The 25,830-nt window shown below is 42.7% G+C and overlaps 4 protein-coding genes across 5 annotated transcripts; 1 reads left to right on the top strand and 3 right to left on the bottom strand.

Moving 5' to 3' along the window:
- Nucleotides 1-278: 278 nt before the first annotated feature.
- On the bottom strand, nt 279-5,845 carry sf3a1 (splicing factor 3a, subunit 1). 2 transcript variants are annotated; one of them, XM_080039588.1, is made up of 16 exons: nt 5,804-5,845; nt 5,598-5,676; nt 4,679-4,794; nt 4,360-4,561; nt 4,002-4,247; nt 3,827-3,901; nt 3,585-3,735; nt 2,927-3,123; nt 2,613-2,724; nt 2,197-2,504; nt 1,844-2,083; nt 1,542-1,749; nt 1,242-1,396; nt 950-1,051; nt 778-849; nt 279-681 (listed from the first exon to the last, which is right to left on the bottom strand). In XM_080039588.1, the coding sequence occupies exons 2-16, from the start codon at nt 5,643-5,645 to the stop codon at nt 580-582; spliced, it is 2,334 nt and encodes a 777-aa protein (XP_079895714.1). In that variant the 5' UTR covers nt 5,646-5,676; nt 5,804-5,845; the 3' UTR covers nt 279-579. The 2 variants fall into 2 exon arrangements, with proteins under 2 accessions (XP_079895714.1, XP_079895715.1); XM_080039589.1 differs by lacking the exon at nt 5,804-5,845 and having other exon boundaries at nt 5,598-5,781.
- A 122-nt stretch (nt 5,846-5,967) lies between these two features.
- Nucleotides 5,968-9,929, top strand: ccdc157 (coiled-coil domain containing 157; the record flags this gene model as incomplete). Its single annotated transcript, XM_080050568.1, has 10 exons — nt 5,968-6,218; nt 6,332-6,482; nt 6,888-7,545; nt 7,636-7,713; nt 7,841-8,010; nt 8,137-8,313; nt 8,791-8,959; nt 9,208-9,347; nt 9,483-9,577; nt 9,689-9,929. The coding sequence occupies exons 1-10, from the start codon at nt 5,971-5,973 to the stop codon at nt 9,927-9,929; spliced, it is 2,127 nt and encodes a 708-aa protein (XP_079906694.1). The 5' UTR covers nt 5,968-5,970.
- A 6,742-nt stretch (nt 9,930-16,671) lies between these two features.
- slc7a4 (solute carrier family 7 member 4) lies at nt 16,672-20,384 on the bottom strand (the record flags this gene model as incomplete). Its single annotated transcript, XM_080038069.1, has 4 exons — nt 16,672-16,889; nt 18,024-18,132; nt 18,303-19,009; nt 19,403-20,384. The coding sequence occupies 4 exons, from the start codon at nt 20,382-20,384 to the stop codon at nt 16,672-16,674; spliced, it is 2,016 nt and encodes a 671-aa protein (XP_079894195.1).
- Nucleotides 20,385-23,528: 3,144 nt separating this feature from the next.
- dgcr6 (DiGeorge syndrome critical region gene 6) lies at nt 23,529-25,710 on the bottom strand. The gene is made up of 5 exons (XM_080044366.1): nt 25,360-25,710; nt 25,081-25,241; nt 24,871-24,971; nt 24,628-24,768; nt 23,529-24,466 (listed from the first exon to the last, which is right to left on the bottom strand). The coding sequence occupies exons 1-5, from the start codon at nt 25,461-25,463 to the stop codon at nt 24,389-24,391; spliced, it is 585 nt and encodes a 194-aa protein (XP_079900492.1). The 5' UTR covers nt 25,464-25,710; the 3' UTR covers nt 23,529-24,388.
- Nucleotides 25,711-25,830: the final 120 nt, after the last annotated feature.

Genomic DNA, 25,830 nt, shown 5'->3' with positions numbered 1-25,830 from the left:
AATAGTGTTTCCCCTAGTGGCTGCGCTTGGGAAGTAACACGGATCTATGGAAAACTCAAAATGCAATTCATCTTGTCTACCATAGGGCAACTTTCCCGGTAAATCACCAATTTATTTTAGGCGAACTATTCACCTTTGTGTTCAGTCTACGGCACTAATCCTGGGCGTTTTGTGGATTAGAGCATATGGTCTGAAGTAATCCATGCTGTTTGATCACATTCCTATTAACCAGTTTAAGCTTAACATTTCAACATAAAGCAACAAATGCACATTTGGATTTTTATTATTCCTTTATTTAAATGGTTGAACATTATGAATCTCTAAATGTTTTAACTAGTTACCAAATACTGTATATCAGGACAAAATCAAGAGCTGAGCCAATAGTGTAAAGCCATGCCTGCCAGCTAATGTACAGTATAATTCATTTAGTATTCCGAGTAAGACTAACAAGAAAAATCCGACTCTTTACACAAAAGTGTCGGACACTCATAATGTAATTCTCAAAGTTGTCATTAAACCAAAATAACACGACAGGAAGTGACATCCACAAGTGAAACATTTTCCTTCTTGCTGCATGGCTCACTTCTTTCTTCCACCTCTCTCCTTCAGTGCCAGGTGAATGACTGAACCGTTGCTCATGTTGTAATAAGCCAGTGAATTGGAATCCTTGATGAAAATGCCCTGAAAGTTTTAAAAAAGTGCACAATATTATTCAGTCAGTTGGGTTAAAAAGGTTAAAGAAAGTTAGCGTTGACAGAGATAAAAAGAAACATTTACCTCATACTGTAACTTCTGTTTCCCTGCTGCCATGCCTGTAGCTTCATGAATTTTGACTTTAATAACAGACACCTATGGAGACATTGCATTTGAACACCCATTAGAATATGGTAGATGGACTGGCATACATCAACAACAAAACTAGGTTAACAATAGTCCAACATTTGCATACCTGATCTGTGAGTGGGACAGTGAAATTTAGCACTTGGCCATTCAGCTTCCATTCGGTCTTGTCCTGCATGTTGGGGACCTGCACTTTGACTGCAACCGGACCCTGGAGAAAATAAATAAATAAATGGCTCAAGTTTAGATTTACAGTAAAAGAGTAGGGTGAACTTTTGTTACAGGCCCAATCAGAAATATGTCCATAATGTACTGCAGATACATTCACATATTTAACTCAACTTAATGTTGTAAACATGTAGACTGCCATTAACCAATGATATTTCACTGTCACAACAAACCTTGTTTCTTCGAAGGAACTCTTCCTCTGGAATAAGGTTGTCCTCTGTCTTCATCTTCTTGCTGGATGGCTCATCATCACGAGGTGGCGGTGGGTGGGAGGGCGGTGCAGGAGCAGAGCTCGGGGGCTGGGGTTGAGGAGGAGCAGGGACAAACCCTGGAGGAGGAGGCAGTTATTTGAGTTTAACATGATTAAATAAAGGAACGCCAATGTGACAAGGGTTCATTTGTCAAATTAGCAAATAATACAATGCAGATGTATTTATTATGTCAGTGACAGGTGTTTGGAGATCTCATCTTACCAGTTGGAACGACCATGGGAGGTGGTCTGGGGGCCATCATGTGTTGTGGCGGCATTGGGACCACATTGATGCGCTGACCAGGAAGCATACCAGGAGGCATTTGTGCCAAGACTTGTCCTCCTGGTCCGAGGCGCACCACAGGAGACATGGGTGGTCTTGGTATTACAGGCACAGCAGACAGGAGAGTGGTGCGCACTTGAGGAACCATCTGTGTACCAAAAAAAACACATTAATGGGTTATGAGTTACCAAGTCAGAATTTAATTATTTTTTTTTGACATCATTCATTAAAAGGGAACTCACAGAGGAGGGTGGGCGAGGCATTTGCATTGGAAGATTGGGTTTAGGCAAAATGGGTGACTGCATGGGAGGCTGGTGACGATGTTCCATGGGCTTGCTTGGGCCGATTTTCTCCCTGGCAGCGTCCTCTCCCACCAATCCTTTGGCCTTGTGGATAGCTTCGATCTGCTCTTGCAGGGTGATGTTGGCCTGTGCTGCCTGCTGGGTACGAGCCATGCTTCCTGAGTGGCCATCCCAAGTAACCTGGTAGAATGAAACATATTAGGATCAAAACTTTACCCACTCAATTTCATTCAACTCAGGAACTGTTTAACTGAAAACAGTAATAAGAACCCCCCCCCCCTAACTGTACACACCTTCTCCTCTGGCTTTTGGATCTCTTCTTCACCGATCTTTTTACCGATGGCCGTCTCCTCCACACCAAAGATATCGGTACGCCTCTCGGCCAGCTGTTTCAGGCTGCTCTCGATATCCAAACCGGGAGCGTAGACTTCGTCCTCGGTCTGCCTCTCTCGGATGCTGCGGTCCCTTTGCTCCAGCCAGCGCGGATCCAGCAGGCCGATACGCATGTGCTCTTGCATCTTACTGGCTTGGATCTTCTCACCGGTGATTGGCGAGATGAGGTATTCATCTGGAGTTGTTGTGAGGGGCGGAGGCTTGGAAGCTGGGAGGAAAAGTAAAACATGAGTTTAACACAACATACCCGCACACAAGGTAAAAGCTTGTGATGCACTTGACATTTCTTTATGGAAGAGGGAAGCATGTGTTGTACCTTTGGGGTCGTAGTCTTTGCGAATAATGACCTGGTCTGGAGTTGGGGGCAGTGGGGGGGGCATAGGGTTGTCTGGTGGCAATGGAGCCTTATCATCATCATCATCAGATCCCTGAAGAAGGAGGTAATGAATGATGAATTATTATTATGTATAAGGTTATACATTTTGTTTAGTTAAAACAAAAAAAAACATCAGAAAGTAGTCAACGAACCAATCACACCCTCTGATTTACAGTATAGCAACAGAGCACCATACACTTTGTCAAGAATGGACAGTTCACAAGGCATTGTAATATAATACTATCAGTTCTGACCTCATCCATGTCCTGTACTTGTGTGTCTTGATCGGGTTGTGAGGGCTGTCCTGTGTTTCTCTCCTCCCGTTCGTCGTCATCATCCTCGCTCTCTACCTCCATCTCCACCTCCTCACTCTCTCCATACTTCTCGTAGCGCTCCTGGATCAGGATGCGAGCGCCGAGCTCCTCTGGTGTGGTCGGTGGGGGGAAGTGGCCTAGAGGGGAACACAGAAGTGAATAAAGATAAATGATTCCATCTACATTTAGGGGCTTGCATGTAAAAAGTAGAGACGGGGCTGATCCGATCCAATATTGCTATCGATAATATGGCTACAAACCGCTCAAAGGATATCGGTCTGATGCCACCCATCTTAGGTTATGTTATAGGGTTTTTCAATTTGTGGATATTTATTCATTAACACATTCTTGCACTTCAGTTCAAATTAATGTTTTCCAATACATTTAAACCCTTTTGCACTTTTGTACATGTTCTGCTCTTTTAAAATATTTGATTAAGCCTTTTTGACCTTGCACATAATATCACCACCAACAAAAAATATATATAATTATGATATCAGGCCGTATCAGTCTCCGAAGAAATCCAAAACAAAGATATCGGAATAGGACGGTCCTGAAAAAGTATTTCTAAATATTGTGATGATTGGGGTTACATTACCTTGTTCGTTGGGCTGGAAATCCACCGTCTCCACCACAACAAAGTCATGCCAGTCGATTTGGGCATATGACACTCGTTCCTTCTCTCTTTCCTCTTCCTCCTTCTTGCGCTCACGCTCCTGGAACTTTGCCCACTCAACGCGGTATCTCACCTGATGGTAGTGCAGTACAACAGCCGATTAACACTGGCAACGTGCTATTAAATGCTTTTTCAGAGAATAAGTCAGAGTTTAAGGGAATTACCTGGTCCATAACCTCTCTTGGATTCTCCGACTCTCTCTTCAGCTTGGCCAGGAGGCCTTTGGGAGGGATCAGAATCTGCAGGTTGAGAGACACGATCGATTAACAGTTCAACATCATCAACACTCAAACAAAGATGAACAATAATATTGGTGAAACACCTTTTTGGTCAGGTCACCTTAGTGTACTGCTCAACCAGTTTGGTGAAGTAGTTGAAAAGGCTGTGCTGTGGCCGCAGAAAGTCAAACTGGTAGTTTCTCTGTTCCTTCTGCATGAGCTGAGTGAGAAACTGGCGGCCATTACGAGCCACAAACTGGGCGGTGAGCTTGACAACATCCAGATCAAATGCTGCGATCGACGGAGGATCCGCAATGAACTCGTACTCAGGAGGTGGTTCTTTGGGGACAACGGCCTCTGCAATCACCTGCGAATGCACCCATTGACAAACAGAAAATATAAGTTGTTATGAATAAATACAACAATGATAATAAAATGGAGGGGGGGGATCTTTAGTGGACTGAAATGCAATGTCTTACTTTTTGAGGCATCTGTGCCTGAAGCATGGCCTGCTGCATAACCTTAGGCACTGCTGCGGAGGGCTCCTGCCCTTTGCCCTCCTTAAACTCATTGACCTTGTGACGGTAGTAGGCATGGTATGGGTCATTGGGGTTGAGGAAATTAAACTTTGGATTGTTGATCTCATTCTGTCGGATTCTTGCTTCAAACTCAGGCCCATTTCTTTGAAATGACAAAAAAAAGAAAGGAATAAAAAGTGTCAAATCAGGAGACATGTAATCCAGTTACGGTTTACGTTAAATTAATTTTACAATGTGACATGTAGAGTAAGTAACCAACCTGGCAACAAAGCTGGCTGTCTTGTCAACTATGTTTCGGACCTCAGGAGGTGGATATATGATACCGACGATGGGTTTAGTGGCTGGTGTTTCTTCTGCAGGTGGTGGTGCATCGTTCTGTTGACAAAATGTACGGTTATTACATGTCATATAAAAGATTTAAAATAGGTTCCAAAAAGACCAAGATCCAAAACGAAATAAATACACAGACTGCTTTGAGAACTTTGCCATTGCAAATGAGGATACAAAACACAGATCAAATATTTGATTCCTGAACCACTACCAAGACATTAGCTTAAAATTACTTTTAAATGGCTACAGTTAATGTTCACAACATATCGAAACAACCCCTAATCCTGTTGCAGTAGCTTGCCTTGCATGTGGATTTAACTCGTTTACGTTTAGCCATTTGCTGGTAGTGTTATTTAGAGATACTATTGGCACCATACCAATTCAATAGAGGAAAATTGAATTCAGTTCGTGGCTATCAAAGCCTACATAGCATTAGGAAAACAAAACGGTCTTCAAGGAAAACTATTGTCTACTGTACGGTAAAACGTAGTCACAATTGCCTACAGTTGATTCTGAAGGATCTGGAATAACCACACACAGCAGTACCGTTGAGTTTTGGCAAATGTCATAAATACTTTTGGCAGACAAACCAAACTTCGCTTCTCCTCCATTGTATTGAAGTGATGGCAACCGAGACGATAGCTTATCTCAAAACAAATACTAATTAAATGACCGTCAAAGCTAACAACAAACCAACAAGACTTACTTGAGGTTGTTGTCCAAATTAGACTCTTTAGATACTTTAAATTTCACATTCATAGAGGAATTTAAAAGTGAGCGCTAGTGAACGCTAAAGCGGCACGTTAGCCACATTGCTAGCATTAGCACTCTTGCAGCGGCATCGTCACCTGGTTGTTTGGCTCCGTCTGAACGATTTGAACAGGCCCAGGCGGCATGGCTGTCTTCTTTGGGAAAAATGGAAGTTACCTGCAAACAATCAACCAACAGGAAGAGTAGATGTATTTTAAAGACTCGTATTGTACCGCTCAGTATTTTGGGAACACAACCCTATCAATCGCACAAGAGCTAAAAGAGCTAGTTATTGAACACTTACTGCGTCGCGCTTTCGTTGACCCAATGGAGGCGTATTACTTCCGGAAACACGCCGCAAAGCATTGTGGAACTTGCAGTACTTTCTTTTGCTGGTTGCCAAGGAGATGCTTAGTCAACAAGCTGCACCTCCTCGCTCTCTTTTACAAAATAGAAGCTAGCTTGTCTGACATGAGTGAGTTGTTGGGCCATCAGGACTGTATCGACAGCCTGCGGAAAGACCTGGTGGACCTTCAAGGGGCAATTCTGGACGTCTTCTCCAGAACCGGACCGGTCCGCTTTTCCTCCTGGAAGTTCCCTGATAAACTCTCCTGTAATGTGGACATGTTGGCTCTCCTGGAGCAATATGACTATGTGGATGGGGAGGATGCATTCAGTCAGCACTCCCACGTTGTGTTATTGGAGCTGGTGATCGACAGGTAATGCACAGCCCATGGTAGGCCTATGACATGTGATGTCACATTAATGCCTATTGCTTAAAGACAACAAAAAAAACAGGACTGTCCTTTTCTCTCTCCTCTCCCTGAACGAGACTGCTGCTTCTCCTGCAGAGCTTCAATGCCTTTGCTGAGCGAGTCAGGTGCAGCCACAGGGGAGAAACCCAGCAGAAAGGATGCCAGCTGTCGGTTGGTCTCGTAGTCAGAAACTATTGGAGTAATTTAGTTCAACTTGCTACCCTAAAGGTAAACAAATTAGCCTACTTGATTAAAGGTGGAGTCAGCGATTCTGGAGAACGCTTGTTGACAAAATCTCTTTTTGTCAAAATCAGTGAATATCTCCTCACGATCCGACAGCTGTCCGTACTGTGTTTGTGTTGAACAAAAACACAATGTTGCTAGCTAAGGTTCACATAGGCTGCCCTTTGTTTACACACCAGTTTACAGAACCAAGGCGGTGTATAAACACCAATAGTTTTATTTCATCTTCAGCGCACACACATGTAAGGACAGGTAGCGGGTCACAGATTTTGACAGAAAGTGATTTTGACAACAAGCATTCTGCAGAATCTTTGACTCCACCTTTAAGTGATGTTACTTTTCTTTGCCAAAATATTAACAGGGAGCTGCTGTCTGTTTCTCTTAATTTAGGGGACCCATAAAAACACCAAGGAACAGACCAAATCAAAGACATTAGCCAGTGATGAGACCTCTGTCAGACATAGCATATCTGCCCCATCTTTAACAAGCTCCTTCAAGTTTTTGCCACATAATCATGCACCCTCCAGCCTACACCACAGCGGCCCGTGCTATCCTAAAGCTGACTTTCACAACGTCGGCTGCCAGACGGTGGAATCCTCCCTCGTTCCCTGCGACGCGTGTCATCGGGTGCAATCGGTTCTGAGGAAAGCTGGGCACGCTTTGGTGGATCTGTTTCAGAGCGAGGGCCTGCCTTCGTCCCTGCGGCCGCTCTTGGCAGCCGTGGAGGAGACCCTGGAGCCGGGACACATGACGGCGGGCGACGTCACCCAGTGGGCCAACGAGCAGCTCAGAGACACGCGCCGGCTGGCCAAACATCTGCAGGACGTGCGCGGTACGGTGCGGCCTCTCCAGGACAGGCTGGCGGCGGCAGAGGCGGATCGGGAGAGATTCAGGTTTCAGCTGGAAAGAGTGCAGAAAGAGTTCAAGCAAGAGGTGGAGAAACACCAAGTCGACACGGTGCAGCTGGAGTTTGCACTGCAGAAAGCACAGAGGTCGGTGAAAGAGACGGAGCAAAGGCTTCAGGAGGAGCAGCAGCAACGCAGCAGAGGTGCAGAAAAGTCACAAATAATAAGTGATTGTGGTTGGAGCATACTAGTTTCACATTTACTATTATGTGTTTTTCATATTTTTGTAACAGAAACACTATGCTTGAAGGAGAGTAATTCCAGTCTGAAAGAGACAGTGGCAGTACAGCAAGATACAATACAAGCACTTGGTAAGGAGGACACATAAGATTGAGTCGCATTTACAATATTCATATTTTGCAGAATAACTGTCTCAGTTATACACATTAATAATAACCTGATATGCTGCCTTTATATATATTTTTTATTTTGTGCTAGAATGTGAAAAGAACGTGCTGCAGGAGAGAGTCAGTAGCCTGCAGGTAGAGGACGAGGCCTGTCATAAACTGCAGCAAAGGGTCCAGCAGTTAGAGAGCCAAATCTCTGAAACTCAACTGCGTCTCGACAAAGAGACTGCAAAGTACCACAGCGCTTGTCGTCAGCAACAGGTCAGTGTTGTGACAAACGCACAAGTATTTGTTGTTTACAGTTGGAGCCTGGAAGTCATGACTGTCTCACCCCATTTTTTTTTTTTTTTTTTTTGCCATTGTTCGTTGTTGTTGTTTTGTGTCCAGTCAATGCAGACAAAGCAGACATCTTTGTTAAAAAGAGTTGATGCCCTTGACGAAGAGTGTGAAGAGCTGCAGAGGCAGTTGGGAGAGGGTGAGGAGAGACAGATCGGCCTTCACAACCAGCTGCAACACATGTCAGAGGAGAAAGAGCAAGTGCACGCTCAGCTCGATCAACAGCAGGTATATGCTGGAGTTCTTCAATATACCCAATATTTATAATATGTCATGTCATCTTAAACCTGCCAAACACTACTCACAATTTTTTAATAACTATATTGTATTCCATTCCCGTCATTTTAGATTGCAGCCATTACTCATTTATCAATTTAATTATTCTGATATGGTTATAGGGATTTTTAGTCATCTGAATGTTATTCAAATACATTTAATTTTGATCACTTACTCAATGTTTTTATGGTTTTGTCTCTTTTTTTAATCAGCTTTTACTGTTTGTTCTTCTCTTTGTTGTTGTTTTCAATTTGCATTGTTTTCTTTCACTCAATGTCATTGTAAATGAAGTTCACCCCTCAATGATCTCTCGAGTGTAAATAAAAGGTTTACACTCGAGAGGGACGAATTGAGTAGTACCGAACATTTTTTATAAAGAATCCTTTCACAACTTGATAGCTCATGCCTCATGACGCTTCTTTCCAACAGGACCTGTGTTTAGGGCTCCAGCAAGAAAAGCAGACACTGGAAACCCACGTGGGCGAGCTACAGGGCGGTGTGGCCGAGCTGGAGGAATATGTGAAAGCTTTAAGGGAGAGGGAGAGGCTGCTAGTGGCTTTCCCAGAGCTCAGCCCTCTGGCTCAGGCCCAACCACAGAGTAGGCAACTATTTAATATTAGTCTATGACTTATTATCGTCCTGCTTGAACTCACCCACTGTCTTGACATTCCCTTAACTCATGTACTGACTCAGCGCTGTTTACACTACTCTGGGTCTCACACAGAACCACATGCATTACTGTGTGAATATTGTATCCAGTCGTGTATTTGCTTACTGCCTATTTTTCTTTGAGTACTGTAGTCCCGCTGTAAGTGATTTACATGTTGCCCATTGCATATTCTCAAGGTACAGGAAATTTGCTTTTGGATATGGAGCAACAATTTCAGGCCAATAACATTCGTATTAAAGTCCTGGAGCAAGAAAACACCACCCTACACTCCAGCCTGGTGAAACTGAGGGAGAGAGCACGGCGAAATGCCACCAGGGTAAGACAGGTGGAAATCTGTATTTGAATTGATGTGTCAAACATTGATACACTTTTCCATTTGGTTGTGACATGTTGCTTTTGCGGAAGTTATTGGGATTATTGAATTATATTAAATATAAATTTTCATCCCTAGGGAGCCTCACCTCAGCAGGCATGGGGCCTCTCTCTGCCCAGCACACATGAAGACCACCAACAGAATCATCCGATACAAATGCAGAAAAGTCCATTGTAAGTTTGACTTGTTAAAAAATGTGACCTTCGCACACCTGTAGCATTAAAGCAGTTATTTTATAATTGTCTATTCCTCTTGTATTGTCTTGTTTCTCCTCTGTACCACAGGCAGAACAGCAGTGCAATACAGCTGGGAGGCAGTAACAGAGGGGACAGAGAAAGTGACCTGGAGTCAGCTGGGTCAGAGAAGTGTCTGTCCACTGCCGCTGTCTCCCCCTCGTCCCTGCGTCTCCACCTTCAAAGCCTGCAGCTCCACACGGGAACCACTGCTGCCAGAAGCCACAAAGAGCTGCGCAGTGCTTCTCTCCATTCTCGCTCGAATCAGAGGAAAACATTAAACCACAAATGATTTTAAAACAAAATACAGTTCTTCAGTTGGAGAGAGAGAAGAAAAACAAAAGCTTTGTGTCATCTACTATGTGGCTACAAAATGCATGTTGCCTACATTATATATGTTGTGATGTCATTGTAAGTGGTACCACACTTATACTAAGGTTTTTGTAGCTTTCCATTGTCATTATGTACACTCACGACAGCGGATTTGCATGTCTTATTATGTTGAAAATTGAATATAAACATATGTAGTAATATAATAAATATATAATCAACATCCTCTGGATATATAAAAGTCAGACTGTTATTTGACAGCTCCTAAAACAGGTTCTTGGTGGCTTTGCATATTAGGTTTCTGGATATATGATATGCCTTTTCAAACAAGCGTGCATGTTTCTGAATGGGTATCCTTCACGGCAGGCGAGTAAATGGGCGTATTGTACAACCTTTAATGGCACACAAGAGACAGGTGCGTTGATAGTGTCTAAGTGCTAACTGAGTGGGGGTCTCCATGGAAACGGCAGGGGGTTACCCGCAGGATCTTTGCTCTCTGAGTCTGAATCATTACAGCCTCTTTGGTTCAGACCCAGACAGTAAATCCCTGACAGTGCGCTGAAAAGAAGACCACATGTACTGTAGTTAATTTTAAATGAATGCTTTGAGTTTGTCCACACGTCATCAGGCTTGTTTTGCAGTGGTCATTTGAGATCCCACGAGCTCGGTTGTGTAACCCGAGCCTAATATGGAGCCAAAGAGACATGGCTTGTGCGAGAGCTGCAGAAGACAAACACATCTTGTATTTGTTTAGGTATCTGTGTTTTCATAACACTACAGATGAAACATTTAATTAGAAAAACTAACCCCACACCCCTGGTTAACATGGCACATGATCTTCCTGTCAACACTCGGAATCTCTCCCTGGTACTTGAATGAACACCTGATCAATCATTTAACTCATTCAAAAGACAGGTCTTGACCTGAAGGCAAATCCCTAAATTGGGTTAACTACAGTTGTGTCATCAAGCATGTAATTGAAATTAGTCCTCTTAAGCTCTTTCACTCAGTGCCTCAGATGCCAGTGAACATTATATCAATAATAAGCTTGAGGAAATGATTACTTTATAATAACTATGGGATTAAGGCATGTTAATAAAGATAATACATATTCACTTGATGACATAATAGACAAGAAATTAAAATGAAATGAGTTTGTTCCAAAATGGAGCCAGATGTTAGTGTACCTGACTACCAGGCCATTCAAAATCAAAAGTGTTTACATCTTAGTAACATACTTAGATGTTATCAAAATGTATTTTGCCAAAGGTTAAAAGAGGAGAGTTTGCAAGTTAGTTGCAAGGAAATGTTAGGTTATTTACACTACCAATAAGTGTGTATTAGTGCAGCTGGTAACCAGAACGATCGTGCATTTTGTGATAAAAGCATGAAATTTGGTACACTTATAGCCAAAGGCATTCTCAAAAGATTTGGATATGGAGCCAACATGAATTTTCAAAATGGCGCCCATGGCAGCCATCTTTCAAAATGGCTGTCAGTAACAACTGTTCGCTTATGAATGATGGATATAATATGATGTTTCAGACTTATTTACCATACATAGTACTTGGTAAATGTCTTTTGGATAATCTAAATGTGTCATTAAATATTCAAGATGGCTGACATCTTCAAGATTGCAGCCATCACTTTTATGACTGTCTGATGTTGTGGTGCTGGCTGTGTCATACCAGTATTATTATTTTTTGCACGATCCATACAGGAGTTTGAGATTGATTCCAAGAAATCAGATAACACACGTCACCATGACCAAACAACAAGTGTCCAGGTCTCATTCATCAAAGATGTACAATATTTGGTCAGTGCAATGGAACACTTTGGAAATCCATTTGAAGAGGAAAGCAAGGACCTGATTGTTCTCCACTCAAAGGAACTTGCTGGACCTTCAGCTGCTGAGGTAGTCAGAAAGGTGAAGCAGATAGGAGAGCACCAATTTGAAGCTTTCACCAAAGAACGCCTTGTTGAGAGAACAAAGACAGTGGACAACACCATACCAAGAAATAAGCTTCTGGTGTTTGGTACTTCAACCGTGAGGAGAGTATCAAAACCAAAACAGAAAATGGTCTCTCTCAAACAGGACATGGAGCTCTTTTCAAGGTTATTCATTGCTTGCCAGACCCGAGATGGAAACCTAGAGGTGTTTTTTCGACACGAGAACCAACCATGTCCACCAGCGCTTTCTGATGGGGGAGGTCTCCGACTGGGAGTGAAGAGTGATCTGCTTCCATGCCTGGAACAAGTTCACAGTGCATACTCTGACAGTCCAAAGGTTACCTGCACCATTGTAGATGGGGCAGCCATCATCCAGATGCTGAAACCAAGTTCAGTAAAAACCTTCAATGACTATGCCCATGTGATCTTCATTCCATATCTGACCAGAAAGTTTTAAACTGTGTCCAGGCTTGATCTGGTGTGGGACCGCTACTTGTCTGACTCTCTGAAAGCTGCTACGAGAGCAAAGCGTGGCACTGGAATTCAGAGACGTGTGGTAGGTGATGCAGCCATTCCCAGGAACTGGCAAAACTTTCTTAGAGTTGACAGCAATAAGACTGAGTTGTTTGCCTTTCTCTCGGAGGCTCTTCTCAGATGGTTTGTGCAGGAGGATAAACAGCTTGTCATCACAAGTGACATGGAAGTCCTTAACAAGCCACCTCTCCCAGATAGGACATCGATTGCTCCTTGCACGCATGAGGAAGCGGATAGTCGCATGTTATTGCACGTAGCCCATGCAGCAAGAAACGGCCACCACAAAATTATGATTCAAACAGTTGATACTGATGTTGTGGTGCTGGCTGTGGCAGTGGCTCAGACTCTACAACCAGAGGATGAGCTTTGGTTGGCTTTCGGTACTGGTAAGAATTTTCGATATTTGGCAGCCCATGAAATTGCAGCAGGGCTCGGGCCCGAGAAAGCATGTGCACTACCAGTGTTCCATGCATTGACGGGTTGTGACACTGTGTCAAGCTTTGTTGGCCATGGGAAAAATACTGCATGGGCTGTATGGTCTGTGCTTCCAGAACTTACACATGCCCTGTTGAAAGTGTCTTCAGCCCCAGATGACATACCACAGGAGGTAATGGCCACAATTGAGAGGTTTGTTATCTTAGTCTATGACCGAACCAGCACATGTACAGAAATCAATACGGCAAGGAGGAAGTTATTTCCAAAGAGGCACAATGTGCAAACAATCCCCCCTACCAAGGCTGCCCTAGAAGAGCATGTTAAGAGAGCTGTATACCAAGGAGGGCACGTGTGGGGTACAGTCCTGGTGTCAACACCAGAACTACCGTCACCGTGCGAATGGGGCTGGTCAAAGTCACCTGAGGGGGACTATGAACCCTTCTGGACATGCCTACCAGATGCAGGCCAGTCAAGTTATGAACTTGTCTCATGCAAATGCAAGAAGGGTTGTGTTGGGCAGTGTAAGTGCAAAAAATCCCACTTACAGCGCACAGCCCTTTGTGTCTGTGAAGGCGAGTGTGACTAGTCTTCCCTGTGATAGACCCTAGGTTTCCCTTGCTTAACATGAGTATTTTGAGATAGAAAGAAGATTCTTAGAAATTCCAAAGTTCCCAATTCAAATTCTGCATCAAGATAAATGTATAATTAAACATAGAGATCATCCATATCTAACCAGTTGGCGGCCATTTTGAATTTTCAATGAAATGTTCCACTATCCAAAAGACATTTACCAAGTAGTATGAATGGTAAATAAGTCTGAAATATCATATTAAATCCATCATTCATAAGAAAACAGTTGTTGCTGGCGGACATTTTGAAAAATGGCTGCCATGGGCGCCATGTTGAAAATTCATGGTGGCTCCACATCCAAATCTTTTGAGAATTCCTTTGGCTATAAGTGTACCAAATTTCATGCTTTTATCACAAAATGCACAATTCCTTTATATTTTGGAACTAACCTCTTGTACTATATTTATTATTTCTAACCAAGATGCTCGCTTTACAGATTGTGTATGAATGCATTCTCCACTTTACAAATTAGAACAAAAGAAGCCATTTAAGAATAGAAACATTTTAAATAACTAAAATGGTTAACCATGGCTAATATGGGTTTGAGTATTTAGCAGTGAGTCCTGTATAAATGCCTAAATGGCCAGGGATCATACTATTTACAGATGTTGGAGTGTTCCAGACCTGTAGTAGGGTAATAGTACACATGTGGGATTCAATGTGTCAAGGGCCACAATTTGGAAATATGATATGAGATGCTCTGAATATATCAGTTATGCTATTTTAGCTTTTTTATCCAGTGATCAAGAGATAAATATCTTGTGAACTCCATTTTCGGCTTCCATAGGCCCTACATAACAAATTGTCGGTGTTACATGCAATTTATTCTTTGTTTTATTTCTGTATGTCCAAGGTGTTGAATTAATTTGTATTTTTTGTATTGTATTACTTTTCTTCTTGTTCTTTGTGGGATTATTTGTGTGTTATATGTGGGTTGACTTGTTTATGACAGAGTGAAACCAAATCATTAAGGCTGGCGGTGTTGTTGTTACTACTATACAGTACTTACCTATGAACGAAACAAAGACACAATTTGAACACATTCCCAACTCAAAGCTTCCATGAGGGTGAGACTTTCTGAAACAATTTAGCAACAAATGTATTCAAACATCAAATGATGCAACAATTTGAGAGTTCTGTAAATGCTGCTTCAAAACATTTATTTTGCATGAATAACACGGCCGTTTGCATTTCATACAGACATACACAATAACAGAAAGAGTCGAGAAACTTAATGTGCAAGTACAGAGTAAAATAGTATTCAGAAGTAAGAAAGGGGATGGATCATTTATCTGCCGAGGAAGAGGTGAGAGAATTTTAACCTTTTAAAAAAAGCACCACAGTATTAACATCTGTCACTGGCCCCTACGTAAAAAGCATAAACGGTGACACAAAATTACCTGGACAACAGTTTTCAGTGTGCAAAAGTTGTAGAAAATTCTCTAAAGCCTTTTTTCCTTTAATGAAATGATGCCAAAATGCCTCCTACTACGGTACATTCTCTTCCATGTTTGAGTTTTGGTTTTGATAATTACAAAGCATGAAGTCCTGTGTGATAGTTCTGATCCAACAGACAAAATAAAATGAAACAGCTAAATGATTATGACCAATCACTTGTACTTTGGAATTCAGTCTGTGCTGATGACAACGGGTTTAAGGCCATTGGTTTCTTAATGTAACACAGGCACACACAAACTAAAATGAATAACAACACACATAATTCATTGGATTGACTTTTGTAATACAACAATTAAAGCCTCATCCTTAATTTAGTGACACTGCTGTTTACAAATGTAAGCTGCGGGAATGTTGTCTGTTTAATAGGAACGTTTTCACATGTCAGCCTTTCTCTAATCTAGGTCAGACTGGCGACAGGGACCGCCGCAAATCTGCTGGGATTATGGAGGCCTCAGAGAGATGAAGAACACCCCATGGCATGTGTACCCTGTGTGTGAGGTGATTCCCATTCAAGAGGTTTGTGCTTGCCTAATATATATGCAATTATGTCGTCATCTCGCAGGGTATCTAAGGAAGTCAGTGCTGCTATGATAAAGTTAAGTCTTTAATCTATGTGCTTTGATTTCTAATCTCATGCCGACAGGGAAATGGGGAAACAGGGCAGTTGTATAAATGTCCGTGAGAAAAGACTGCAAGATTGGTGACACGAAAGAGAACAGGGTCATGGGATGAGATTTAGGGGATTAAGTAAAGCACTGAAGTGCTGTTGGGCCACTTAAAAGGTGAACACAAATTACCCATGGAGACTTGATAGAGGTGCATGCAAAACTTACATAACAACAGAAACTGTGATACACAAACATGACAGTGGCAGAAACAGTAAAACTCAGAAAAAACTGAGTTGAAGCTAATGAGAATAGTAGAAAAGCAAAATATCTATAGTAATAATAGAAAAATAAATACATATTTTAGAATATAGGATTAAATCAATTGATTAAATCAATCCACTACACTGAGGGAAGTCTATGAGTAAATAAGGAGATGAACTAAGAGGATCCAAATCATGGGGAGGAGAATATGAGAAAAAGGCCAAAATGTAAACTTGCAAAAGTCTGTGTGCATTCCTCTTCTTAACTAAAAAAAAGAAAAGAAAAGAAAATGCAACAAATGAATGCTTACTTCGCTCAAAATGACATCTTCAAAAAAATTTGCAGTGTATTGTCTGCCTCTTTGTTAACAACAAAAGTGTGGAACGTTTGATTTTCCAGCTCCAGATCTGTGTTAACAAAAAAAATCACCCACTGAGTGCGACTAACTCAAGTACAGTCTGACACAAACAAAGCAGCGAATAAAACCGCATGGATTCTGACGAAACATGGCAAGGTTGCAAGAAAGTAGCTGGTCTTAAAGGATACAACACAACTTTGATGCTAAGAGTTTGCGGGACCGTAATAAAAGCTCTCTACTGTACATTCGAGTATTACAAGATATACAAATATGCTTCACAACGAGACAGAGAGCGTGCATCCCATCCTGTGGTGTGCTTACATTTCGGAGAGCGACGAGTACAGACTGTGGCCGCCACACGCTAAGAGGGAGTGAGATACAGAGAGCACACTAGTGATAGTAGAAAAGCACATGAGCGGCAGACAACAGATAATACTAGGCAGTAGTACAGACTATGTTTTGGTCACACATCATCTGGTTCCTGCGTACTCCTCGGAGGTGGGGGCAGAAGAGGGGCTGATGTGGTGTGCTGTGGAGTCCACTTGTCCATCGGGCTGGACAGGCTGCACGGTCTCTACCAGGCTGCCACTGGGTAGCACCACATAACGGGCGGCCATGTCCTTAGGCTGCTGCTCCCGCATGCCCTCCTTGCTGTGCCAGATCCCATAGCCAAAATATACAATGAGACCTGGAAAAGGGACAACACGAGAAACTTGTAATGGCTAAACAAATATAGAAATCAGGGGAGGCTGCACACAAGGGGAAACGACAGTCTACAAGTGGGGTGCAGAGTTATTTTTTTGTTCCCAGTTTGTGAAATGCTTTATGGCTTTCATAATTGAATATCTTCGGGTGAAATCAATGAAGTTGTTTTGTAGAAATCCACAAACAGACTGTTTTAATTCCTTTGATGTTACACTTTTTAAATGTACTTGATGTTCTTGATGGATTAAGGGTCTTCTAAAGGTAAAGCTAATCCACGTTAAAAACAGCATGCTAACATGCTGATGCAACACTTTTGACTCAAACATAACAAGTCAAACTCATTTTGACCTGATGATGACACCAGACTTATCTTGTATGTGTGCCAAATTACATGGCAATCTTGTCAAGTTGTTGTGTATTGTAGGCTAGTTGTTGGGATATTTCATTCTGCTCTACAATGGTCAACGGACAGACTTTGAACTTGTCAAAAGGTTTAAATTTACTCTAAGCCTCGAAATCAACTACTTTTATCAATGTGAATTCACTCTTTGGTTTAAAAGTCATTTCATGGCTTTATGCCTGAGTTTCCTTTTCTTCATTGGTATTTATGCAAGGTATGTAGCCGTTTTCTTTCTCTAGGGAAAAGTTTTTTTCTGAGAGAGAGAGCCAAGCCTAAAGCCCTGTCATGTGTAACGTTCCATGCGTGTGCATCTTGTTAACTTGCAGTGGTCTGACAGCAGTGTCCAAAGATGGTTTACTGCTCCAAAGATGCCTTAAGCTAATGCAGCTAATCATGTTTTCCAAGTGACCCATGCCCCCACCCCCCAGTCCCTTAGTGACAGGGCACTAGTGCTAGTACTACACCATTGCTGTCTGATCACCATCCATATCCTCAGAGTTGACTAAAGGGAAAACTTTCTGAACATTTTTGTCTAATTTAGTGATGTAACACTCGTGTTGGTCATTTGCACTTGCAGCAGACAGCACATCTTTTATTCAAACTAATTACTGAAACCATATTACTGTTCAGTCATGTGTGCACTGTAGTTTGCCTTTAAGTCACCAATTACTGTCAAATGCAATAGAGGAGAGAAGTTTCTGCCTAGTGCCTTCATACCTGCAGCGATCCATACGGTGAACCGAATCCATGTTAGATAGCTGAGCTTCATCATGAGGAATACATTGATGAGGATACTGGCACCTGGAGTCAATGGAACCAAAGGTACCTAGAGACAACAATAAAACATCAATTATAGTTAATGCAGTTTCATGACAATTACATTTTGACAAAAATACATTTATCCAATTTACTTAAATGTAATGGTTTAGCTGATTCTAATTTAATAGTATTTTTGATCACACTACAGTCGAAGGACATCAGTACAAAGGAACCCACCTGGAACGTTTTCATGGTGGTTTGAGGCTCGTGAAGCCATATGAGTAACATGCTGATAGCATAAGCTAAGCTGAATATCACCACTAGCATCGTGAAGCTCCACAGCGGCAGCTGCAGCTGTTTCATTCCAAATTCTAGCACGACACAGAGAGAGACAGAGCTCACTATGAGAGTCAACACACAGAAGGCCACCACCTCTCCCGGCTCACAGTCCCCCACCAGCCGGCCCAGGTAGGGTTCACAGAAGGCCTTGAGCTGCCCCGCCCCTCGCCGCTCTGTGGACGCCTGCCTCTCCACCAGCTGCAGTTTGTCAGAGAAGGACTCGTACTGCTTGAGCTCCCCGCTGTCCTCTGTGATGGTCTGAGACTCTGAGGGGGCGGGGGAGGGCTCCGCGTTGGGGTTGGGAGACGTGGTAGCGGTTCCCTTGCAGCTGGTTTTATCGGGCTGGAAGCGCAGCACGATGACGCTCGCCGCCACAAAGGTGTACGCCAGGAGGGTGCCGATGGACAAGAACTGAACCAGGGCCTCCAGGTCGAAGATGAGAGCCATGGTGGACATGAGGACCCCGAACACCAATATGGCATTGACCGGGACTTTGGTGATGGGATTGACCCGCGCAAAAAAAGAGAAGAACAGCCCGTCCTCCGCCATGGCGTACACAATCCGAGGGAGGGAGAATAGATTACAGAGCAGCACGGTGTTCATGGCTAGAAATGGGAACAGAGAGACATTATCAAAACATACTGCCACTTAACATAGTGCCTAACCATATAACAGTCATTTACAGCTATAGTGCATAACTTCAGTCGCCACCATGAGGAATTCTGAGTAATTACAACCACACTGTAGGCGCATCTACAGTACACAACTGAAACATTTTGTGGATGCTTTTGGGACCGCGCCAGGGTCAGGGAACGACACCAGATTGTAAACGCTGGCAAACTGAGAAATACAGAGAGAGTTTTGTGGAGCTGATCGGCTTAATCAACTTTGTGTCAACTAATTTGGCAATGGCTTGAATGTAACCGACATTCATGGATATGAAAAAGTAATGCACTATAGCTTCAAAGTGTACTTTTTACTTCAAGGTTGACACTCACCACAGATGGAACCTATTGCCACGATGATTCCAGCCCAGCTGTAACCACGGCGGAAGAAAGCGTCTGCCAGGGCTGAGTTGGGGTCCAGTGTGTGCCAGGGCACCATTAGCGTGAGCACCGCGGAGACCAGGATGTAAGCTGCTGCCGCTAGTCCTAGGGAGATGGCAGTGGCCATGGGGACGGCCTTCTGCGGGTTCTTTGCTTCCTCACTCGAAGATGCGATTACATCAAAGCCCACAAATGCGTAGAAGCACGTCGCCGAGCCTGCCAATATTCCAGATAGTCCAAAGGGTGCGAAACCTCCTTCTTTCTGGCTCCAGTTGGCTGGTTCTGCCAGCATAAAGCCAAATACCAGGATGAAAACAATGACAACCATGCTTATGCAGGAGAAGATATGGTTGAGATAAGAGGACACTTGAACTCCGAAGGAAACAAAGAACGAGCCAACTATTAGAATCCCTGCCGCGAGGAGGTCGGGGTAGTGGGCGAGGAAGGGCACATTCCACTGCATGACGTGCGTCTCTGTGAAGTTCTGGATGGCGTGGTTAAAAATGGAGTCCAGGTAGCCACTCCAGGCACGGGCCACGGCGGCGCCACCAATCATGTTCTCCAGGATCACGTTCCAGCCGATGAGAAAGGCCCAGATCTCTCCCACGGACACGTAGGTAAACATGTAGGCAGATCCCGTTTTGGGAATGCGGGCACCGAACTCCGCGTAGCAAAAGGCAGCTAGTAGAGACGCGAAACCTGCAAAAATGAAGGATATGATGACGGCAGGCCCGACCATGTCCTTAGCCACTGTTCCCGTCAGGACGTAAAGCCCGGAGCCCACCATGCCGCCCACTCCCAACAGAGTCAGGTCCAGGGTGGAGAGGCAGCGCTTCAGCGACGTGGCCATCATGTCATCATCCAGTGTCTTGAGTCGGTTCAGTTTCTGACAAAGGCGCACCGCCGGGTTGCAGCCTCTTGCACAAGTCGCCATAGCTACAGAGTTTAAGACAAGGCCAGCAGGGCAGGAGGGTGTTGTGGCGATCACACTGGATCCATTAGCCGTCTACAAAGCTGACCTGCAAGAGAAATGTGTACATCAGAACAGGGGAAAAGAGACTGCAGGATGTTGTGGTCTGACCTGTTTAACCTGCATGCTGTGTAAATCATATTCACAAACTTTAGGCCGTAATGTTCACACTGCTGTTGTAAGTTTACAGGGTGGGGTCTGGTGTTTGGCTCAAGACATTAAGTGTCTGGTTCCAAAAGAACCAATCTATTCTAAGCAAGTATTGACACAGAATCGTTCTCTAAGCTTGGGCTGAGGTAATCATCTCTTGAGAGAAAAATTAAGTGAGATGAAATTTTCAGTATTTACGTTCAACATTATTTGTATTCATATAACATGAAGGAAAAATGCATGTTGTAAAGCTTTGCTGAAAGTCATTATAATGGAGATATTAAGTTGACAAAATTGGACCTCTTGAATGATTGAATAATAAACTACATAGATGTTCCTCTTCTGATTGTAATAGTAGTTGGCCTAGGCTATATTCTTTACATTTTGCTCTGTAAGTGGCAGTGAGAAAGCGTTTACTTGCAGTAGCCTAAATCTTATGAAACAATTTAAATGTCCCAAATGCAAGCCTTTTTTCAAGATCTAGCTTTTTTAATCTAGATGTAACACTGGCACTGGACACCCATCGCTCAGTCCAGGCCTGTCCACGTCATTTTAGGCATCCGGTGCGGTGATGTGTAAAATAAAAGCTTTAAACAAAAGAAGACAGACAATGTATTTCTAATTGTTTTGCCTACAAAACGATAAAGGCCTACTTTTCATCACTGAGAAAGCAGTTGTCATCCCCTGGGCGGTGCAAAATCCCGATTCCTGCCCTCGATAGGCATATGGCGACAACAGGATGCCTCGATCCGTTATAATTACGTAACGCTTTATTCCCCTCTACAGATAAGACCATGGCCGTAAACTAAACGACTCGCTTACACCGCATATGAATCATCAGTAGCCTATGGGCCTACGTTCGGGATCACACATAGGCTACAGCACCGTGGAATCAATAGGCGAGCAATGGAATAAACGGCGTTTCAATGCCAGATTAATAATTTACAACAAAATGGAAACGGACGCAAAAAGAGGATCAGCCAGACTTCCTCCCTATTGGATAGGCTATACAGAGCGATGTATTGCGCTCTTTATTCGCCAGGTAAGTGTGATGATTAAAGGGGATTCCTTTTGAAGCCACATGAAGAGAAATTTCGGTAATAACATAACAAAAATACAAGTATCGCATTACCGTTTATGTTCAGGGTCTGTCATCAGTGCTGCAGGTCCGCTGATGTTGGAAGTTGCCGGGCTGCATCGTCTGGTGATGAAGCAGAAGGTGCGCCGAGGAATAAAACCTACATGCAGTCCCGACCGGAGTGCTTCTTAAAGGCACACACACACACACCTTTATGCTCCTGTTGGGAGGGCTTCCCCGCTGCGCCCCAGCCTTATTAAAGCAGATTATCAGGAGCCCTTGCTCCGAGGGGGGTTCCTGGACCACGAGGGTGCTGAATATTTAATAATAATTATTTAATAACAATAAAAATAATCATCGTATTGTCTAATTTTAAATAATTCATTATTGTCTCATTCTAATAGCCTATGTGGGACAAGTTAAGTAGGCCTAAGTAAAACAATACCACATTGTAAAATATTCAACGATCTGAAAGTGGTAGGCCTATTATGGGACCCCTGAGGGCCTTCCATTAAAGTCCAGAAGAAAAATATAGCCTATAAGCTTTATATATTTGAATACAAATATGTATCTTATGCTCACGAGGTAATCATGTGTAGCCTACATCATGCAACAAGACAAAGGGTTGTGGGGACTTCAGGGTTTTCATTCTTAGCATGAGATGACTTTCACATGACTCCCATCTCAGGAGGCCTTATCAGCAACATAAACTGAAAACACTCAATACAAGGGTGTGCAATATAATGCAATGCAATGTAACATAATGAATAGGCTGACAATGTTTTGTCTGCAAAATCAGAGTAGGGCTAAGCAGGCAGAGAAATAAATATAGTAGAGTGAAAAGTAAATTATTTGCTTCCCAAATGGGGTTGAGAAGAAGTATTTTAGGTGGAACAATCACATAAAGTAAAGTGGCCTACCTCAGAGAATAGTAGGCCTATTTATGAATGGAATTTGAGGACATGTATTAAGTTACTTTCCAAAACTAAAAACATGTTGTTCAATAGTTGACAAAAAGATGTTATGAAAACATATTTAACGGTATAATTACAACACGAAACAGGATTAAGATATGTCTTCAGTGTCCATAAGCAAAAGCCAGCATTACTCAAAAGGTCAGCTGGAGATACCGGGGGCACACAGTAGCCTTTAACACTGCGGTCAGGTGCGAGTGAAGATTAATGTGATATCAGACAGACCTGCTGTTGTACATGGTCAGAGGGTTAGAAAACGCATCCAGGATTTCCATTTGTCCACCTATGATGTTAAAAATGGACATAATGAAATGATGCTCAAGTAGAGACAAAATAACACATGTGCCTATTAGACATACATAAAGGCACAACAGGCCTGGCTTCACCAGTGTTTCCTAACTGGGGAGAAGTGGGCTGTAACCAATTTACTATGGGTCAAGGTTGCTCACAGAAAAGACCTACATATTCCAGTTTAAGCATAACAGATGAGGAAGAAAAACCAATACAGAGGCCATAGATTCTTCTCAGCTTCAGAATTTGTTTTCGGTATCCAGGTGCATGTTTGAATTGGCCCTGTGTGGAGTGATTGGTAGTGGCAGCCTCCTGGTGAAATAATTTGAAACAGTGATACAGAAGTGACTGAACTGAAAAAAAAGAACGATAGTAGGCCTACATCAACGATAATAGAACTCTGTTTGACCGATAACAAAGGACAAAGAGACTTTGTGAGACTTTAAAGACCTTAGTTTTTTTTAAACATATCTGTCATGAAAAATAAACATTTACTAAATGTATTGCTACTGTCAATAATGACTTTGTTCCGAATGTATATCATTAATTATACATAAATAAATTGTTCATTGTTGCTTATTTATGTTGTACAACAAACATTAGCCAACACAGACATTTAAAAAAATATTTAATGTAAATGTGAAGGGGTTAGCTCAACAACTAATTTGCACCCCTAGTACAAACACACCTAAACAAATTAAAAAATATATATACACAGTTGTAGAAAAAAAAAGACAATATTGTTCAAATAAATTAACAATGAAAAGTATTCAACTAAGTGCCTGAACACTGAAACTGACATGTTTTACACCTTGTTTCTTTTAAACACATCTGAAATTAGCATTAGGCCCAAGATGCTCAATGCCAACCAGTTTTTGCACAACTTTCCATTGCAGAATATGTGAAAAGTTAAAGGAGGTCTGCTCTAATATTGGCGTCAATATACTGAGTTGGGTCTCTGTGTACAAACAGTAATCAAACATCCATGTCTCCCATCAAATGGAGCATAGTTCTTCAAAAGGCACCGGGGGGGGGGGGGGGGGGACCCCATGGAGAGACTATTTCACTGCAGAAAGGTCACAACATTAATCCGTTACAGCCAGCTGTATTTCCTTGAGTAACACATTGTCTCCTTAGTATTTAATTTGTTGAAGAGCTTGCATGCGCTCCCAATTATCTGCTTAATGTGTATTATATTGTGTGTGACGGGACACAACTTTCTAATTTCACAATAAGTGACATGGCATTTAAGTGCTTTACAATCTATGCTGTCACAACCTACTCCTGCTCTCTTCCGGACTGGAAATGTCTTATTTGAACCCAGAGAACAGGCCTTTACTGAAGGCTTCGATGGTGGATGTTAAGCTCACAGCAACATGTCGAATCCCACAATTATCGGAATGTGAGCATATGCTATTGATGGCCACTGCATTATATATGTTTTTTTCTTTTTTTGGCACAATTGAGTGTGTTTCTCAAAGGATCCCAGACTGTGACTCCTTCTGTTGAAGCTTGAGAATCAATTCCAGTAGGTTCATCTGCACGGTCAGCTCCTGAAACAACACACAACCGATGAAGAGGAATTAGTCAGGAAACACATCTCCATCTGCTGGACCTTTGTCAGCATCACAAGTGCATATACTCTGTGACCACACCGTGTGTGGTTAGCATGCATTTGAATTAGATTGAGTGGTCAGGTGTGGACGTTTTTTACCTGAGGATTAGTGGTGATGTAAAACCCAGGGACTCCTGCCTTCTCCAGAGTGTTCTGCTGGTCTATCACTTTTTGATCCATTTCCGACACAATCTTTTTATCCATCATTCTTTGTTCCTCTCGCACACGGATTTCCAGGGCCTGATTTAAAAAAACAGACATAACAATTAGACGACCAAAAAGAACATGGGTATAATCATAAGATTTTGAGAAATCAGAGGTATAGGGATTTCAGTGCCGTACCTCTAGCTCTGCTTGTTGGTTTGATTTGAGAAGCGAAAGGTTGTGAGACTTGCAGGACTGCAGGGCATCTTTGTGCTTCCGTACAAGATCTTGTTTGAGTCCTACATGCAAAGGGAGGAACCGATCAACATTTTTGCAAGTACAACCTCACCCCGAGGGCCTGTTCCAATAAGCAGGTTTGGTAGTTCATATGTAAAACAGAGCAACTACCTTGGTGTTCACAGTGCAGCTTTTGCCTCTGATTGTACAGGTTTTTCTCAGTTAGATGCTGAATATCAAGGAGCCCCTGCACAATATCATAGACCGTCCCGTCTATGAGTGCCTGAGCCAGGTCACTTAGCGTGTTGTAGGACAGGCGCTGCTGGAAGGAGCTAACCATGGAGAAAAACAAAATAGCACACAAGAATCAATATGCAGCTCTCAATGGGTCAGACTGAGACATTTGCTGTTTTGTGAAGGAAGTCTCTTGTGAAGGTAAGGTTACTTCACCTTGGTAAATCTTTGACTAGGGTTTGCAGTTCAGACAACAGGTAGTAATGCCTTTCTTGTTGTTTTGTAGAATCACCACCAATTACTCCTGGATAACCCTCCATCTCATTAGCTGGGAAGATTGGAACAGCAAAAGGACGCTGGTCAACACATTGAGCTAGCTAAAAAAGTAGCCTACGGGTTAATTTACCTATTACATTTCTAGGTTGGAGACTCGCCTGCATTTAATGGTGTTCGCAAGTTGATCAAACACGTTCAAAGTTTCTTTAAAAATAAGCTAAATAATTGCCAATTTAATAATATGTGGGCTTGTTTTGTTCTTTACTAGCTTCCATTCGCTCCCAGGAGGACCCCTAGTTGCTGCCCGTCAAGATGCCTGTGTGTAATGGCTCATGCAGTGGTGCAACATGTCCACCAGGTGGTGCATTGTGTCTTTATATACAGTAGCCTTCAGTCTATATGATTGTATCA

The sequence above is a fragment of the Ammodytes marinus genome (genome assembly GCF_949987685.1).
Source record: "Ammodytes marinus genome assembly, chromosome: 2".
NCBI classification, from domain to species: domain Eukaryota; kingdom Metazoa; phylum Chordata; class Actinopteri; order Uranoscopiformes; family Ammodytidae; genus Ammodytes; species Ammodytes marinus.
This window is presented reverse-complemented; position numbering and strand designations above follow the sequence as displayed.

Excerpts from the sequence above, each read along its gene's own strand:
- sf3a1 (XM_080039588.1), bottom strand. The coding sequence starts at position 5,645 with ATGCCGCCTGGGCCTGTTCAAATCGTTCAGACGGAGCCAAACAACCAG. Across the intron at positions 2,084-2,196 it reads TCCAAAAGCCAGAGGAGAAG|GTTACTTGGGATGGCCACTC; the intron begins GTGTGTACAGTT and ends TCATTCTACCAG. Across the intron at positions 850-949 it reads CTGTCCCACTCACAGATCAG|GTGTCTGTTATTAAAGTCAA; the intron begins GTATGCAAATGT and ends ATGTCTCCATAG.
- dgcr6 (XM_080044366.1), bottom strand. The coding sequence starts at position 25,463 with ATGGAGGGTTATCCAGGAGTAATTGGTGGTGATTCTACAAAACAACAA. Across the intron at positions 24,972-25,080 it reads GCTGCACTGTGAACACCAAG|GACTCAAACAAGATCTTGTA; the intron begins GTAGTTGCTCTG and ends CTTTGCATGTAG. Across the intron at positions 24,769-24,870 it reads ACCAACAAGCAGAGCTAGAG|GCCCTGGAAATCCGTGTGCG; the intron begins GTACGGCACTGA and ends TTTTTAAATCAG.